This window comes from Trachypithecus francoisi, unplaced genomic scaffold (assembly GCF_009764315.1).
Source record: "Trachypithecus francoisi isolate TF-2019V2 unplaced genomic scaffold, Tfra_2.0 Lachesis_group5, whole genome shotgun sequence".
Classification (NCBI taxonomy): domain Eukaryota; kingdom Metazoa; phylum Chordata; class Mammalia; order Primates; family Cercopithecidae; genus Trachypithecus; species Trachypithecus francoisi.
The window spans coordinates 148,699,511-148,716,515 of NW_022681470.1; the positions used below are offsets into that span (position 1 = coordinate 148,699,511).

Consider the following 17,005-nt stretch of genomic DNA (forward strand, 5'->3'; position numbering starts at 1 on the left):
AGGGCTGCCCTTGGAGTTCACAGCTAGCGGAGTGGGGGTCCCACAGCACACAGGAACAGGCAAGGCACAAGGCATAGAGCCTTGGAAAGACGTAGCAGAGGAGGGGACCCGGACATGGATTGGGAGCCAAGAGCAGAATCGCCGAGACTGTGAAGCTGGAGGAGTTGAAGGAAACTGGGGTGAACCTTTGGCGGAACGGACGAAGAGGCCTGAGTACGGAGCACCTGCAAAGGCAGAGGCGGGGAGGCTGAGCTGGGCCAGCGGTGTCAGCCTTTCTTTGGGATGAGAAGGAGCAGGCGCTGTGGGGTGTTAGGTGTGGGCCCAGCGGTGTTGGGGTGGCGCTCGGGCCAGGCTGGTGGCAGGTGTGTGGCCTGAGTATCTGAAGGGTGAGGCTCCATGGTCTGAGAGGGAGAAGCGGCGGCAGCTTTGGGACTTGGGTTTCTGCAGGTGTCGTCCTGATGTCACCCCACGAGCAGACCTCTGTGAGCGCACGTTTGGGCCCCATGGGCCCAGCTTGAAGCCGGTCTGTGATCGCTGTCACACAGGACAGGGGCCAGGAGGGGCATGGCGAGCCCTCCACAGTGGCAGAGAGGACCTGCGTGGGGAAGCAGGCGAGGCGCCTGTACCCAGAGACCCTGGGCTGCGATTGTGCCCGAGGGGCCCTGGCTGTGCCGCCCCAGAACCCCCACGGACCAAGCAACGTGAGAGGGGAGTCCGTGTCCCCCTGGACCGCACCCCCTCCTGCGCACGCGGCGCACCTCGGGCTGCAGAGAGTCGTGCATTCCAGGACACCCCGAGCTGCGTCCCTGGGACCTCAGGACCGGGCGAGGTGAATCGTGCCGATGTGCCGGGGGCGGGGCTCGGCCGCCGCGGCGGGTGCGGGGGGCGGCTCCGCGTGCGGAGTGGGCGCCTGGGAGCGCAGGCTCCGCCCCCCGCCCCCGCCGGAAGGGAAGGGGAGTCGGCGGCCGGCGCGGAGCCAGCCAGACCCAGCGGCGAGCGCAGCGGGGGCGGCGGGCCGGGGACGGGGCAGCACCGGGCGCGCGGCGCGGGCGCGCCGCCAACGCGGTCACGTGCGCGGCCCCTCCTCTCGCGCCGGCCTCCCCCGCGCCGCGCTCTCCATTCATAAATTCTCCGCCTGCTCCGCGGCCACCGGGCGCCGGAGCCAGCCGGGAGAGCCACGCAGCCGCCCGCCGCCCGCCCGCCGCCCATGGGCCGCGCGTCCCGGCGCTGAGGTAGGCGCGGCGGGCCCGGGGCTGCGGGGGACGGACGGGGGGCAGGCCGGGGATCGCAGCCGGCTGTGGGCTGAACGGCCGGAGGGAGGGCGCGGAGGAGTCCGGCGGGCGCGGGGACCGAGCTCCGGGCCTTGCGCCCCCAACCTGGCTGCCTGGTTAGGGACCCCCGCCCAGGCCCCGCCCCAGCCTCAGTTTCTCCCTGTGAGGTCGGGCGAGGACGATGGCGTCTCGGCTCAGCCCTGGCGTCGGGTCCCTGCCTCCCCTCGCTCGCGATCCCCACCCCTTGGCCGGCTCGGGGGCGCGGCGCTGCCCCCTGGGGAACCTCCGCCCTCCACTCCCGCAGTCGCCTCCGCCAGGAGTCCCCCTCTTCTCCTCGGCCTCCTGCCATCTTCCCCGGCCTCCGGTCACCATTCTGCGCCTGTGCCCCACCCCCTCCAGCCTGAACTCATTTCCCGACCTACATATGCGGCCCCTTCCCCCAGTACCAGGGCCCGGGCAGCCTGTGACCGGGAGCGCTGAGGACAGCAGCCCCCGCCGGGAGCCTGCCCGGCTTTGGGCCTCAGTTTCCCGCTGTCGTGTGTGGGCGGAAGCCGGGGAGGGGCAGGAGTGGCTGCCGCCTGTGCGCTCCTCTCGCTCCGGGAGAGGCCTCGCGCGTGCGGTGCCGACCTGGGGCCGCGGAGCACCCCGGCGCCAGCCCCGACCCCCTGCGATTCCCGGGCCTCCCCGCCCGGCTGCGTCGCGCGGTGTCCAGGCGGCTCCTTTCCCTAGTGCCGCGCCCCGCCTCAGTTTCCCCCGAGCATAAGGTGGCCGGGGATGCTCCGGGCGCCCAGGCTGGGCACGGCGGGGTGGCGGCCGCGGCCATCTTGCGGCTCCGCGCCGGCCCCCCCTCCCAAGGCTGCCGCCCCCGCGCCCCCTCCCCGCCGCTCCCTGGCAACCCGCCCCCCCAGCCGCGGCCTGCTCTGCGGTCGCCATGGGAACCAGCTTGTCGGGGCTGGGAACAGATGCGCCTCCTTTGTCCCTTGCACTCCCACCAGCGCTCAGCACCGGGGGACCTCCACCTCCCAGAGTCGTGACCCGGGGGCACGCGCCCAGCCCCTGCACCCTCCCCCGCGCGCGGGCAGCAGGAGGTCTCCCTCTACCCAACCATGGCAGGGTGGGCCCTGCCAGGGTGTAGCTGAACTTATTGGGGCGGGGTAGTCCCCCACCCCCGTGATGGGGCGGACAGAGTATCTGGAGTCCTTCTGGAGCTGGCTGCACCGCCTCGTTGTCCCCATTCCTCCGAGTGCTTGCCCTTCCCGTCGCCCAGCTCCAGGGCCTGGCGCTATCTTGCAGGACAGGCCGCACCAGCTGTATGCAGTTGTGATGGGCACAGGCGCACCCTCAGAGGGCCAGGCCTCCTCCCCTACCATGGGGATGTAAGATGGAGGTCCAGAGAGAGCCCCCCGGGCCCTCCGGCCAGAGCCAAGCCGGGTGGAGGCTGCATCCGGCTCTGACGCCTCTCCATGAGTCACTGGCCCCTGTGTGGGCTCCTGGTCCCACAGGGAAGACCTGGCTTGTCTGCAGTGGCTCCTGGAGGAGAAGCAGGCCTAGCTGGAGCTGACCAGGCCTCCTCCCTACAGGGCTCTCCTCCCCAGTTCAGAATGCAGCCCACAGCCACCATGGCCACAACCGCCGCCGCCGCCACCACCACCACCACCACCACCAACACCGCCACAGTAGCCCTGACGACGTCGTGGGACAACGCCACTGGACGCCCCACGGTGGGTGCAGGGGACAGGTGGGAAGGGCAGGAGGTTGTCCAGGCCAGCAGCACCTGATCCCCCCCGCATGCCCACAGGCAGAGCCAGACCCCATCCTGGACAACTATGTGCTGCTGGTGGTGGTGATGTCGCTGTTCGTGGGGGGCACGCTGGTGGTGTTGTCCGGCGTCCTGCTCCTCTGCAAGCGCTGCTGGGACGTCCACCAGCGCCTCAACAGGTGCGAGGCCCCCACCTCGGCTGGGCAGGTGCATGGTGGTTGTGGGCACCAGTCGGGTATGGGGGACCTACCTCACTGCTTTCTGAGTCACAGGGTGGGCTGTGCCTCTGGAGACTGGGTGATGCGCAGGGCCTTGGCTTGGGGCAGAGAGCCGAGACCCACTGCGGCTCTCTGGGCCCTTGGTGCCACTGTGCTCTCCCGACGTCTCTCCCAGGGCCATGGAGGAAGTGGAGAAGACCACCACCACCTATCTGGACAACGGCACCCACCCGGCCCAAGGTGAGGTGCTGGCCAGCCCAGCTGCGTGCCCACCTGTCCATCTGCCCCTCGGCCACCCGCCGCCCCCTCGGGCCGCCTGACCGTCTGTGTCTGTCTGTCTCCCCCACCAGACTGGGCGCAGCTCGATTCCGACTCATCTCTGTTTCCTTATCGCCCAGGCGTAGGTGGGCCCAGGCGCGTGCTGAGCGAGTGAGTGTGTGAGCGGATGGACGAGTGTCCCTCGCCCCACCCGCCCGGCCGCCCGCGCCGTGGCCCCAGCCCTCCCCGTCCCGGCCGCCCAACGAGCAGCCCTCCCGGGACCAGGCGCCTGGCGCGGCCCACCCGGGGCCCACCCTCTCCTGCCTCTTCACGCAGACCCCGACTTCCGGGGGGAGGACCCCGAGAGCCAGGATGCGGAGACTGAGCGCTTCCTGTCCACCAGCTCCACCGGCCGCCGCGTTTCCTTCAACGAGGCGGCGCTGTTCGAGCAGAGCCGCAAGACGCAGGACAAGGGCCGTCGGTAAGCAGGGTGGCGTCAGGGGGTACCTCAGGGCCTGTCTGAGGTCATGGCTGCTCGGGACAGGGGAGGAGCTGGGCGCAGAGGCTGCAGGGACCAAGGCGGAGGCCCCTGAACTGGGACTGTGCAGTGGGGCGGCCTTGGCCGGCAGGGTGGATGGCAGAGTGCAGCAGCTGCGCCATCAGGCACGGGAGGTGGGCAGGCTCTGACGGCCAGACACTGTCGCAGGTACACACTGACGGAGGGAGACTTCCACCACCTGAAGAATGCCCGGCTCACACACCTGCACCTGCCGCCCCTCAAGATTGTCACCATCCATGAGTGTGACTCGGGCGAGGCCAGCTCGGCCGCCACGCCCCACCCAGCCACCTCTCCCAAGGCCACCCTGGCCATCTTCCAGGTGAGCCTATGGGCAGCAGCCTTCGGGGTTCTTCGGGGGATGGGGGGCAGCCCCAGGGACTCCTGGACCCCCACGCCCTCCCTCACTCTCTTTCAGGGTGGCCCTCATCTTGGGATGGGCGAGGTGGGGTGGAGCAGGGCAGGGAGCCGAGCCCAGCATGCCCCCCATCCGCCCATGCCCCTCACCCACCCATGCTCTTTGACCTGTCACTGCTTCCTCCCCCACCTGGCTCTGTCCCACAGCCCCCGGGGAAGGCCCTCACGGGCCGCTCCGTGGGCCCCAGCTCCGCCCTGCCAGGTGACCCCTACAACTCGGCCGCGGGCGCCACTGACTTTGCGGAGATCAGCCCCTCGGCATCTAGCGACTCTGGGGAAGGCATCTCGGTGAGGGCTCCTGCGCGTCCCCCACGGTGTCCACAGCCCGGGAGGCTCCTTCCCCTCCCTGCCCCCAATCCAGGACCAACGTCAGCCTATGGCCTCCCACCCACCACGGCCCTCCTTGGCCCGTCGGGTCATTGCACACGGGAGAAAGCGGGACCGACTGCACACCGGACACGGGCGTGTACTCACATATGCAGGGAGCACCCCAGGCTCCTACTTCACTGACCTTCCCTAGGCACTGGAGAGGGTGCACCACCCCTGCCCTCCCTCACCTGCAGGGTGCAGCCCACGCCATGGGCGAGAGAGCTCCTAGACACGCACCTCCTCCTCTCTCCAAACCCCGTGTCCAGGGTCCTTCCCCTGAGGGCAGAGCACCCTAGTGTAGCCCACCCAGCCACCGAACACCCCTCCTCGTGCCTCTGCCCCTCTCCGAGCAGGTACCCCTCTCTGTCCCAGTGATGGGGGCCCTTGGGACTGTCTCCCAACCTAGGGCCATCTGGGGCCAGCACGCGGGGCCAGGAAGAGGTCTTAGTCTGAGCGCCATCTCTGTTCCCTGCCAGTTGGATGCCAGTACCAGGAGCACCAAGGCTGGAGGGCCCGGGGCTGCAGCAGGACCTGGGGAGGTGGGCCCGGGATCTGGGACGGGTACCGTTCTGCAGTTCCTCACCCGCCTGCGCCGCCATGCCAGCCTGGACGGGGCCAGCCCCTACTTCAAGGTCAAGAAGTGGAAGCTGGAGCCCAGCCAGCGGGCGGCCAGTCTGGACACGAGAGGTGAGCTGTGGCACCTGGTAGAGAGTGGCCCCTGCGGGCTTGGTGGTGGCTGCCAGGGGCTGCCCTGGACATCCAGGAGCAGGAGGTTGTGGGCTGGGTGGGGAACCAATGCTCTGGGGCCTGGCCCTGCCCAGTCTGCCAGCGGGCATCCTGCCTGAGGTTCTGCAGGTGGCTGGGAGGGCTGAGTGTGCGGGCAGCTTGAGCCAGACCCACCTAACTCCGGTGCCCTGTGCAGGAGGGCTTTGCACGCCCTGACTGCTCTCAGGCCATTGGGGCATCCAGGATGAGGTGGTAAAGGAGGGTGTCAGGGGCCACCTGGTCACTGTGCAGCGTAGAGGGTGGGGCCTGGGGCCTGCATCCCCTCCCAGCCACGCTGGGCTCTCATCCCTGGGAATGTGAGCGGAAGGTGAGTTCTCCAGGGGCCCCTCCTTCGCCCGCTGGCCAGAGCATCAGCTGCTGTGTGACCCTGGCCAAGGCCCTCTGCCGGTCTGGGCTCTGGCTTCCTCTGACACGAAGTAAGTGTTGGACTGCGCCAGGGGTCAGCAAACATTTCCCATCAGGCCCTGGATGGTAGTATTCGTGGGGTTGTGGTTGGAGAGGCTATGTCTCCACAACTCGGTGCTGCTCTTGAGGCGAGGAAGCAGCAAGAGGCACTGCCTGACGAATGCACGTGGCTGTGTGCCAGAAAAACTTACAGAAGCTGGGGGGTGGGGGCGGCACTTTGCCCTCTGGGCTGTAGCACATAGATCTCTGGACTGTTTAACAGTAGTCCTTCAATTCTGCAGGCCTTGGGTCAGGCAGGATCCTGGACACAGGGCTGCCTTTTCTGGGCTTGAGGCAGGAGTGTGTGGCAGGAGCAGAGGGGTCCTATCTGTAGCTCTGGCAGCAGGGCTGGGGCAGCCCAGAGGGAGTGGGGCCCTGCTCTGCCTTGTGGAGGGGGGGCCAGGTCCAGTTGTCAGGTGAGGCCGGGACAGGGGACAAATGCAGAGAGAAGGTGCTGTCAGCGTGACAGAGGACACGCCATCAGACAGTGGGAGACCCCGTATTGGGGCCTGGCTCCAGCCCACGGGGTGGGGTGAGTTCTCCCAACCCCCACCCACAAGGTAGCTAGGGGCCAGAGAGGGGAAGGCCTCCTCCTCTGGCTGCCCGGGTCCCGCTGAGAGAATCCAGATCTTGAGATGAATGGGGCCCTGGTGGCAACTAGAGACATTTAGAGTCCGATAAGCTTACAGCACAACCCAGAACCTGTTTGCTGGGTAACTGCCTCCTTGCCCCTGGGGCCTGCCCACTCAAGCTTCGCTGGGGAGGCTGTTGGGAGAAGGGGGCCGAGGCAGGGGTGGGGCAGTCCCCCAGCGCTCCCCAGACCAGGGTGGAGCTGGCAGGAGAGGGCACCTCTCTCTCTCTCCTCATTAGTCCCCACCAAGCCTGTATGTGACTCTCTCATGCCTTCCATAGTTTGAGCCAGGCTGTGCAGGCCACTAGGTGTCCAAGACACGTCCTTATGAGTGGCCACACGTTGGCCAGGGCTGCCCTGGGGCACTACCAGTGCCTGAGGCCCTTCTACTCACTTGCTTCCTGACCCTGCCCTGCCCAGGCTCTCTGGTCCTAGCATCTCTGCTCTCTGTGCCTCAGTTTCCTCACCTGTACTCCAGGGTGTACATAGAGCCACTGTCCACACCCACCTGGCCTAGGGAGATGCCAGCCAGGGTCTGGCCCAAGCCAGGGCCCACTTCTCTGTGCATGTGTGTGATAGGGCACAGGTGTGGTACACGTGTTCTGTGGGGGGGGAGGGCACAGGTGTTCTATGTGTGTGGGGGGGGCCACAAGTGTGTGGGGGGGCACAGGCGTGTGTGGGGGGAGGTCACAGGCATTCTGTGGGGGCAGGCACAAGCATTTGTGTGGAGGAGCACAGGTGTGTGGGGGGCGCCACAGGTGGTGTATGTGTGTGTGGGGGGAGACAGGCATTCTGTGTGGGGGGGGGGGGCACAGGCGTTTTGCGTGTGGGGTGCAGGGTGGAGGTACATGCTGGCTGACGCTGGCGGCACATCCCCTGCGTTCTACGTGTGTGGGGGGGCACAGGCGTTCTGTGTGTGTGTGTGCGGGGGACACAGGCATTGTGTGTGGGGGGTGGAGGGTGGAGGTACATACGGGCTGACGCTGACGGCACATCCCCTGCGTTGTGTGTGTGGACGGGCACAGGCCTTCTGCGTGTGGGGTGGAGGGTGGAGGTACATGCGGGCTCACGCTGACGGCACATCCCCCGCACAGGTTCCCCCAAGCGGCACCACTTCCAGCGGCAGCGGGCAGCCAGTGAGAGCACGGAGCAGGAGGAGGGGGGCGCCCCCCACGAGGACTTCATCCAGTACATCGCCAGGGCTGGCGACGCCGTGGCCTTCCCACGCCCCCGTCCCTTTCTGGCCAGCCCGCCCCCTGCTCTCGGCAGGTATTTTTCAGTAGATGGAGGTGCTAGGGGTGGACCTGTGGGCCCTTGCCCCGCTTCGCCCCCCCCACTAGGCGGCCCAGGGAGCGCTCTCCAGGCCCCGTGGACACGCGCTCACCCGCCTCCAGCAGCAAGGCCCCTCCCAGAGGCTGACTCACTGGGGCCACCTCTCCAGCATGGACCAGAGGAGGGAAGCAGGGAGAAACTGGGTAAGGGTAGGGGGGTGGGTGGGAGGTGGGGCCCCACCCCCGACGATGGCGCTGGTACTGCCGCTTGCTAGTGGAGAACGAGGCCTGAAGGGTTCTGCTGTGGTCCCGGGCCCTCTCCCACTCCTACCATGCTCCCGAGGGCTGAGTAGACCCTTCTCAGAAACTGCTGTGACCACTCTGGCGAGCAGCACCCCTGCCCCAACCCCAAGGGCAACTTTCCTGAAGCCCAGGGCCCACGTCAGTGGGATGGGAATGGGACGTGGGGCTGGGGCAGAGCAGGGTTCCTGGGACAGCCCTGGTCTGGGGAGTGACCCTCATGTCTGTGCACCGTACTCCTCCTGCTGTTTATCCAGCATGGGTGGGCAGAGACCCCTAGCCTGGAGCAGGGGCTGAGCTGGACTCAACCGCATCCAGTCTACCGCCTGCGGCTCCCACATTCACTGGGAGGCTGGGAAAAGGTGACTCCCAGAGAGAAGCGTGTTGACTCTTCCTGGGAGCTTCCAAGGGAGGGGCCCCCGCCGTCTGCAGTCCAGCACGGAGGCACCCTGCTTAAGAAGCAGGCGCTGCAGCTCAGGGTCAATGCAAGACCCGTTCCCTGCAAAACACACCCGCCCATTTTAAAGCTCTCACCTTCCAGGGCCTGCCCGAGTTCCAAGTCCCACCCGGGCCCACCCTCCCTGATCCAGAGGGCGGGTGGCCGGCCAGGGAGGGGGCGCAGGGCTCGGCCGGGCTCTGACGGTGCGGCCTGGCTTGCAGGCTAGAGGCGGCCGAGGCACCGGGAGGAGCGAGCCCCGATTCTCCCCCGGAGCGTGGCGCGGGCGGCGCGGGGCCTGAGCAGCAGCAGCAGCCGCCACTGGAGCCGGACGCCGAGCGGGACGCGGGCCCTGAGCAGGCCCAGACCAGCTACCGCGACCTGTGGAGCCTGCGCGCCTCGCTCGAGCTGCATGCGGCCGCCTCGGACCACAGCAGCAGCGGCAACGACCGCGACTCGGTGCGCAGCGGCGACAGCTCGGGCTCGGGCTCCGGGGGCGCGGCGCCCGCCTTCCCGCCGCCCTCCCCGCCGGCGCCGCGGCCCAAGGACGGCGAGGCGCGCCGGCTGCTGCAGATGGACAGCGGCTACGCCAGCATCGAGGGCCGCGGCGCCGGCGACGACACCGAGCCGCCCGCCGCGCCCGCCCGGCCCCGCAGCCCCCGCGCCTGGCCCCGCCGCCCGCGCCGCGACTACAGCATCGACGAGAAGACGGACGCGCTGTTCCACGAGTTCCTGCGCCACGACCCGCACTTCGACGACACGCCGGCCGCCGCGCGACACCGCGCCCGCGCGCACCCGCACGCCCGCAAGCAGTGGCAGCGCGGCCGGCAGCACAGCGACCCCGGCGCCCGCGCGGCCCCGGTCCTGGCCGGAACCCCGGCACCGCCTGCCGGTGCGGCCCGACCCGCGCGTGCGCCCTTGCGGCGTGGCGACAGCGTGGACGGCCCGCCCGACGGCCGTACCCTGGGCGGCGCCGGCGACGACCCCGCCATCCCCGTCATCGAGGAGGAGCCGGGCGGCGGGGGCTGCCCCGGCTCGGGCCTCTGCGTCGTACCCCCGGGGGCGGTGCTGGACAAGCTGGCGGCCGGCCTCGAAGAGAGACTCTTTCCGCCACGCCTCTCCGAGCCCGTCGTGGCGGCTCCCTCATTGGTCGCCGCCGCTCCCACGTCCCCCGACCACAGCCCGGCCTAAATCCCGCGTCCTGGGCCCATCTCTCTGGCAGCTTCTCCGGCGCCGCGCGGGGCCTCGGCGGCGGGAGAGACGTGGGGGCGCGACGCCCCGACGCGCATGCGCTGGAACCGTGGGCTCTTCGCGCACGCGCGGGGCGACGGAGGCGCGTTCGCCGCTTCAGGGCGCACGCGCAGAGCCTCGGCCGCCCTCGCGCGGTCGAAGTGCGCACTGCTCTGTCTGGTGCTTGCCGGGTGCTGGGCGTCGTGAGGCGCGGGGCGCGGAGACCCCGGCTGGGCGGGAAGGAAGGGGCGTGAACGGCTCTCAGCTTCGGGCTCCAGAGGACAACGACCAACTGCCCTCCGTCCCGGATCGGGCGGCCGCTTAGACACTCGCGGGGCCCGCCACCCGAGGGACGCGCAGCCCTCCGGGCCGGATGGAGCCGCCGCGTGCCGGGCGCGTGCGCGAACTCGCCCGGGTTGGGGCCGCGGGGCGCTAAGGGCCGCAGACAAGTTCACCGCCCTGGGCCGGGAGGCGGCTCGACACCGTGACTGCCGACCCCCCGAGACCGTTTACCTCACCGCGGCGTGTGCTGGCGGCAGCCCGCGCCGCCTCCGAGCAATAACTGCGCCGCCGCCGCTGCTGCCGCCGGCCCTGGGGGAGCCGGCCCGGCCCTCCCGCCCCCGAGTCCCCACTGCCCTCCGCATGTGAATGGCGCCCGCCCCGCTGCCGCCCCATCCATGTTGAGACGCGAACAAAACCCAGACGGCCAGATCCAAGCTTCCCAAGCTTTATTTATTGCCAAATTCGGGCGCCCTCGCCCGCACCACGCCCTCCGAGCCCCCGCCGCGTCTGCACCATCCCGCGATGGCGTTTCTCGTGTTTTTGTTTTCTGGATGATTATAAATACTGACTGCACACGCCTGCTCGCTCGGAGTTTTCTCTGGGGTCCCAAGAGCGCAGTGGCCTTGGGGGAGGTGAGGGGTCCTGCCCTCAGACCGGGCCGCGGAAGCAGGGTGGCCCGAGCGCGCAAAGGCAGCTGCGACGTGAGCCCAACCCCACGCCTCCCCCGCCACCCAGCAGCTCCCAAACACCCCTCACAGCCACAGCTCAAATCCACCTTTTATTTTTTCTTAAAAAAAAAAAAAAAAAAGAAAAGAAAATGGAACCAACCAAACAAAACCAAAGTGGCCGCGCGGCTTCCGGGCGGTGCTGCATGCATGGCAGGGCCAGGAGCCTGGTCTCCACACCCGCCCGCTGGTCTGCGGCGGGGACAGCGCTGGGCGCCCTGCGGAGCACGAGGCCACGAGCGGGGCCAGTAGTCTCCACGTAAAGTGCATCGAGGCCGCCTCCCTCCTCCCTCCCCCGCCCGGGAAGGCTCCGCCCCGGGCTGCAAAGTCAACAAGCGTGCACAGCCCGGCGGCCGAGGGGAGGGCTGTGCCCGGTCCCTGCTGTCCCCCTGCCCAGCCCTGCAGGGTGCTCCGGAGGTCCTGGGGCGCGGTCGGCACAGAGGCATGGCAGCCACCTCTCCGGGAGGGCGGGCGGGACCGGCAGGAAGACTGAGGGCCTGGTGCGGGCACCTGGCGGGGCTCCTGGACACGGGCTGCAGGGGGGAGGGAGGATGGAAGAGGTCAGCCTGGGTACTGGTTCTCCGCTTCCCGCGGGCTCCTGGGAGGATGGAGAAGCTGAGGTGCAGTCATCCGGCTACCGGACTCCAGTGGGGCAGCAGGGGAGGCCAGGGAAGGCCACCCTTGAGTCACTCCCGGGGTACATGAAGTGTAGCCTCTTGTAGGGTCTGACAGGCTCTGACGCTGGTAGATGGGCTGTGAGCACCCATTTGGGGGATAGACATGTAACTCAGGCAGTGGCCCCCAAAACTGGGAGAGGGACTGTGGCAAGGCAGGGGGTTCAACCTCGGGCTCCCGTCCACCCCGCATCCTCAGCAGGTGACAAGGGTCTCTGATATCTGGGGCTGGGAGAGGGAGCAGGCACACAGGGAGAGACAGGGCAGCGTCTGGCACGACAGCCTCAGCCAGACCTGGCAGCTGGCTCAGAGCCTGGGGTAGCCCAGCAGGGCCATGGAGGTCGCCGTCCCTCCCCACCACCCACCACCCACTCATGCCTCAAAAGCTTCTGGGCTGAGCCCAGCGTGAGCCTTTCCTGGGAGCAGCCCACGCATAGGGAGGGGGCGCCAGGCCCAGGGCAGGGTCCTCTGAATGCACCCACTCAGAGATGGCTGTGAGGATGGCACGACCCCCCCCCGAGTCCCACCACACGTAGGCCTCCATGACCAGCACGGTAGCCAGACACCAGGCCCGGAGATACCACACTCAGTAGGGGTTGCTACGTGGCCAAGCTACCCAAAAGCTACGTGGCAACTATGCGCAGCCGTGTGACAGTCGCCATGACTGGCGTGGGCTATGCTCATGGCTGGCTGTGGCATCCATGAGGTGTCCCCACATGCCCCACCCGGGCCCCGCCGCGCCCCACCTGCAGGTGGCCACCCTCACTGCTGCTTGCAGGCCGACAGCCGGCGGATCTTGCTGCTGGCGGAGCAGGCCTTGCGGGCAGGGTTGGGGGCCCGGCCCTCCGCCTTGGATTTGGTGCTCAGCTGCGCCGCCTCCGTGCCGTTCATACACACGGCCTTGGGGAGGCCCCGGCTCTGTCCATTCTGACTGGCCTCCTCTTCTGGGACCTGTCCTGGGAGGGAGACGGCAAGTGTGGCCTGAGCCGAGGGCTGCACCCCCAGAGCCGCAGGAACCTGGCTGGCCCCCCCAGCACAGGGAGACACTGACAGCTGTGGCCCAGGCCATGCCCGCCCCCGGGTCAGGCCCAAGTCTCTCCCGTCTGAAATGCTGTCCCCCAGCAGCTCTGGGAGGCACCCCCAGGGGATGAGCCTCCCACAGATGGCCTGGGAGGAGTGTCCCCTCCACCCCGTCTGCTGCACCTGCCATGGCCCCAGGTGGAACCCCGCCCAGGTGCGGTCTACAGGGACTCCTGAGTAGGCGGCAAGCTGACAGGGCAGGACCCTCCCGTGCTCCCCTGGGGTGCCCTGGCCCATATCTGGTTCTAAAGGTGCAGGAGCCACCACATGCTCACCTGTGAGGACACAGGAGGGCCAGGCTCAGGCCAGACACGCAAAATGCCAGCACAGAACCACGCGGGGAGTAGAGCTCAGCTTGCCAGGGCCCCCAGCCGCCCCCAGTCTCTGCCAGCCACCAACCAGCACCAGCACCTTGTGAAACTCACAGGCCTGGGGCTGCCCACCCCGCCCAGGTGGACAATGTCCTCATAATGGCGGGGGGAAGTGCAGGAAGCTGCCCACATGCTGTCCCTGCCAGGAGTTGTGGTGGTCCGTGAGGACTCTGCCAACACACTGGCTGCCGAGCCACCCCCAAGGCCCCTCCCAGGCCATGTCAGTGGGAGGCTGCCCTGGGCTACCCCAGAGCTCATGTGCCCAGTGCAGAGCCCCAGCTCCGAGAAGGGGCCAGTGGCTGACTCAGCAGCTTCCAGGACTTGCCACACACCTGCCCCCGTGTGCACAGGAAGTCACTGGCTTTAAAAAGGCAGCTTGGGCCGGGCACGGTGGCTCACGCCTGTAATCCCAGCACTTTGGGAGGCCAAGGCAGGTGGATCACGAGGTTAGGAGTTTGAGACCAGCCTGACCAACATGGTGAAACCCCGTCTCTACTAAAAATACAAAAATTAGCCGGGCGTGGTGGTGCACACCTGTAATCCCAGCTACTCAGGAGGCTGAGGCAGGAGAATTGCTTGAACCCGGGAGACGGAGGTTGCAGTAAGCCGAGATTGTGCCACGGCACTCCAGCCTGAGCGACAGACAGGACTGTCTCCCAAAAAAAAAAAAAAAAAAAAAAAGCACCTTGATCAGGAGGCACCAATTGCACCCATAGGTCTGAGCTTACACCCAGCCCATCTCTGCTGGGGCAGACCCTGTGCCCACTCCCATAGGGCCAACCTGGTAGACAAGGTGCCCCAGCTCTGCATCAGTGGGCACAGCCGCCACCAGGGCCCTACCCCCACGAGGCACTGGGACCATCCGTCCCCTCTCCCACCCCACACTCCTGTCTGCGCTGGTGCCCAGGACCTAGCCCAAGCCCCTTCCCTGGGTTCTGGGTGTTGGCAGCAGGACCCCCATCCTGGGTAGGGACAGGCAAGGCCAAAGTGGAGCCATGCAGGGGCCGATGCAGCAGCCCAGGCCGAGTGTGGAGGACACCCTGACCCAAGGGCACTGGGCTGTCCTGCCCCGATGCAAGCGGGCTCTGCAGGTCAGGGATGGGGCTCACGCTGAAGCCTCAAGTTGAGCCTGTCGCCGGCGCCTGAGCAGTGGAAAGGGCGTCAGTACCTGAGCACCCAGTGCCGAGTACCGAGGCCTCAGCCATGCCGAGTGGTCCCGGCAGACCCCCCTCTGCTGGGTACTCCTTCCCGCCACCCACAGTGGGCTCAGCAGGGTCATGAAAAAGGTGGCCCAGCCCCTGCCCTCCTCCCCAGCACCTCACCCCAGGGCAGCCCACACAGGGCAGTCTCACACAGGCCTGGAGGGAAGCCAGTGCCGGGTCCTGGCTCAGGGATCCTGGCCTGCAGGGGCGGCCGTGAGGGTCAGCATGTGGTCCACGTCCCAGCAAGAGCTCTGGCGGCCTGCTTGGGCTGGCCCTGCCCTAATTGGCCCTCCTGCCTGGGATTTGCCTGACTGCCCGTCTTGGGACCCCAGAGCTCTGAAAGGCAGAAGGCCCTGGACCTGGGGTCAAATTGCAGCCAGGCCCCAAGGACTGGCGCCATGAGGGGACCCCACCTCCCAGCACACCCCGGTGACCAGGGTGCCCAGCAGCACCTCCCGTCCCAAAGGACGCGACGGCCGCGGTGCTGCAAATCCAAGAGCCCAGGAGGCGAGACCCTTTGACCCTGGGGGCCCCCACATACTGTACCCTCCCGGGGGCCCCACACTGTGCCCTCCAGGGGAGCCCCCCACACACTGCACCCCCTGGTGCCCCCACTGTGCTCTCCCGAGGGCCCCACACTGTGCCCTCCTGGGGACCAGCTACTGAGCTGAGCCTAGAGGTTTGCTGAGGGGCCCGGGGTGCTGAGGGATGTAATGGGGGGCTCTCTGCAGGGCCCCCACTATTCTGGGACCCTCGGGCCCGGGGGCGGTCCTTGTCCACTGGATCTTCACATCCCAACCTGCCTGGCGTACCCCTCTTCTCAGGCTGGCCCCTGCCCACCACTTCACGCTGAAATCGTGAAACAGCCCCCGCCATGCTCCAGCCCGAGCGCAGCAAGCATCCACCTGCAGACACACTGCACAACTCTTTATGACACAGCCCGGCCCCAGGCGGAACAGAGGCAAGCCAGAGCATGGCGGGGAGGGGCTGGCTGCCAGTGCAGGCCGCCCCTATGCTAAGGCCCTGAGCTCCTCCTCGGGCACTACTGCGGCGCCGGCCGCGAGGCTTCCTCTCCTGAAAGGTCTGAGCCCTCGCTCTTCTGTGAGCCATGATCCGCTCTAAGCCCTGCCTCAGACGCCTCCTCGCCACCTGGGGAAGAAGGGCGGCCGGCATCAGGGCCAGCAGGCAGGCCTCAGGGATGGTGGGAGGGAGGGCCACTGGACCCTCTCATGCCAGCTGTCTGAGGGGCCACCCTGCACTTTGGCTCTCACCCGCTCTCCCCCGACCCTGGGGCTCCCCGCCTGCTCCTGCTGGGGCTCAGGCCAAGGCCGGTGGGCGGTGCCTGGCTAGACAGCACCCAGAGAGACGCCTGGGGAACCCTCCTGGCCACATAGGCCTTGGCCAGTGCCCCCGCTGCCCCCGCGCCTTTCAGCCGTGTCCCAGCTGCCCTCAGGACGGAGGCGGCCTGCAGGTGGGCTGGAGGCTTCGGGGACATGGGATTGGTCACTACAGGGCAGAAGCTGTCCTCACTGCAGACAGGCAGGCACCCTGCTCCTGTGGGATGTCACGGCCAAGTTAGCAGAGCTGGGCAGGGGCCCCCACCAGACTCACCGGGCACCGTGAAGTCCTGAGTGTAGATGATGTCGTCCTCGATGTCAAAGAGGTCCTCGTCCTCGTCCGCGCCGTGCAGGTCCTCCAAGTACGGCACCACAGTCATGCTGCGCCACCGGTCCTTGGTGTCCGGGCTCGGTGGGATGGGCACCGGCGCCTCAGCCGGAGGGTGTTTCTTCCGGAACCAGCTGCAAACGCCCAGAAGCAGTGGTGCCTGTCAGGCTTGCACCAGGATGGTGCAGCTGCCCAGCCTGGCTCCTCTGTGCTCAGGGTACCTGCTGCATGCTCAGGAGCCAGAACCAGGCTGCATACCGGGTGGCTGTGACCACAGACGCTCAGCCATGCCCTCCCGGAGCAGGCAGGCTGCCAGGACCTCAGTCTGTAGCCCTGACCTCACTCCAAGCCTGACAGATGTCCCCTCCACCCCGAGGCCTGACCCCCCGCCACGCCCAGCCTCAGGCCTGTCTCCAGGTGGCACTCAGAAGCCAGCACCCACCAGACGGATGTCAGCAAAGGCCAGAAGGGGGCCTGGGGGCCATGAATACATCCTAACCCAGGAGGCTATGGGGGCAGCCCCAGCACCTGGCAGGCTCCCAGCGGCCCCTGAGCTACGCAGAGATCCCCAAGGCACAATCAGCACCAGTGCCTCAGTGGTCTGGACACTCCCACTCCCAGAGCTGGTCTCTGGGGGGCCTCGGGGCTTGAAGGGGCTCCAGCACAGGGCTCAAGGGACTCCAGGGGCTGGTGCAGAGGAGCAGAGCCCACGAGGCGAGGGAGGTCGCACTGCGGGGCCTGCTGTCCCCGCCTGCTGCTCTGTCTTCTCTGTCACAGAGCTGGGTGCTCTTGGCTGGATCCCAACCAGACTGTGCTGTTGGGAGCCCCAGGAGGAGGGTAAAAAGAGAGGCTCTCGCCAGTGTTCGGGGCCAGCTGTGCCTTTCCCAGTGTGTCTCTCTCTATGCCTAGGGCAGGGACGGATGCACATCCTCACTCAGACCCCAGCTCGGACAAGGCCTGTCTGGCCAGTAACAGGGCATTGCCCAGAGAACCCACTCGGGCCCTGAGAACTGCGGACACTGCAAGGGGTCTGCCCCAGCTCAGCACCCCCACCATGCCC

The 17,005-nt window shown here is 67.8% G+C and overlaps 3 protein-coding genes across 5 annotated transcripts in view; 2 read left to right on the forward strand and 1 right to left on the reverse strand.

Annotated features, from left to right (window-relative positions):
- Positions 1–9,073, forward strand: LOC117076306 (voltage-dependent calcium channel beta subunit-associated regulatory protein-like). The gene is made up of 11 exons (XM_033199648.1): positions 1–1,232; positions 2,852–2,992; positions 3,070–3,209; positions 3,424–3,488; positions 3,599–3,652; positions 3,843–3,987; positions 4,213–4,384; positions 4,627–4,767; positions 5,325–5,535; positions 7,804–8,184; positions 8,941–9,073. The coding sequence occupies exons 1-11, from the start codon at positions 843–845 to the stop codon at positions 8,943–8,945; spliced, it is 1,845 nt and encodes a 614-aa protein (XP_033055539.1). The 5' UTR covers positions 1–842; the 3' UTR covers positions 8,946–9,073.
- On the forward strand, positions 8,929–11,036 carry LOC117076308 (voltage-dependent calcium channel beta subunit-associated regulatory protein). The gene has a single exon (XM_033199652.1). The coding sequence runs from the start codon at positions 9,290–9,292 to the stop codon at positions 9,905–9,907; it is 618 nt and encodes a 205-aa protein (XP_033055543.1). The 5' UTR covers positions 8,929–9,289; the 3' UTR covers positions 9,908–11,036.
- Positions 10,658–17,005, reverse strand: part of STK11 (serine/threonine kinase 11) — a 24,047-nt gene continuing 17,699 nt past the window's right edge. For 2 of the 3 annotated variants that reach the window (XM_033199649.1, XM_033199651.1), the window contains 3 exons: positions 15,892–16,079; positions 12,374–12,583; positions 10,658–11,486 (listed from right to left, as the gene is read on the reverse strand). In XM_033199649.1, coding sequence (XP_033055540.1) covers positions 12,390–12,583; positions 15,892–16,079 — 382 coding nt within the window. In that variant the 3' untranslated portion in view covers positions 10,658–11,486; positions 12,374–12,389. Of the gene's footprint in view, positions 11,487–12,373; positions 12,584–15,193; positions 15,430–15,891; positions 16,080–17,005 lie in introns of those variants that run through there. The other variant, XM_033199650.1, reaches the window with a different exon arrangement.

Coding starts and splice junctions, on each gene's coding strand:
- LOC117076308 (XM_033199652.1), top strand. CDS start 9,290: ATGGACAGCGGCTACGCCAGCATCGAGGGCCGCGGCGCCGGCGACGAC.
- LOC117076306 (XM_033199648.1), top strand. CDS start 843: ATGTGCCGGGGGCGGGGCTCGGCCGCCGCGGCGGGTGCGGGGGGCGGC. Junction 3,489..3,598: donor CGGCACCCACCCGGCCCAAG/GTGAGGTGCTGG, acceptor CTCCCCCACCAG/ACTGGGCGCAGCTCGATTCC. Junction 3,653..3,842: donor TCCTTATCGCCCAGGCGTAG/GTGGGCCCAGGC, acceptor CTCTTCACGCAG/ACCCCGACTTCCGGGGGGAG.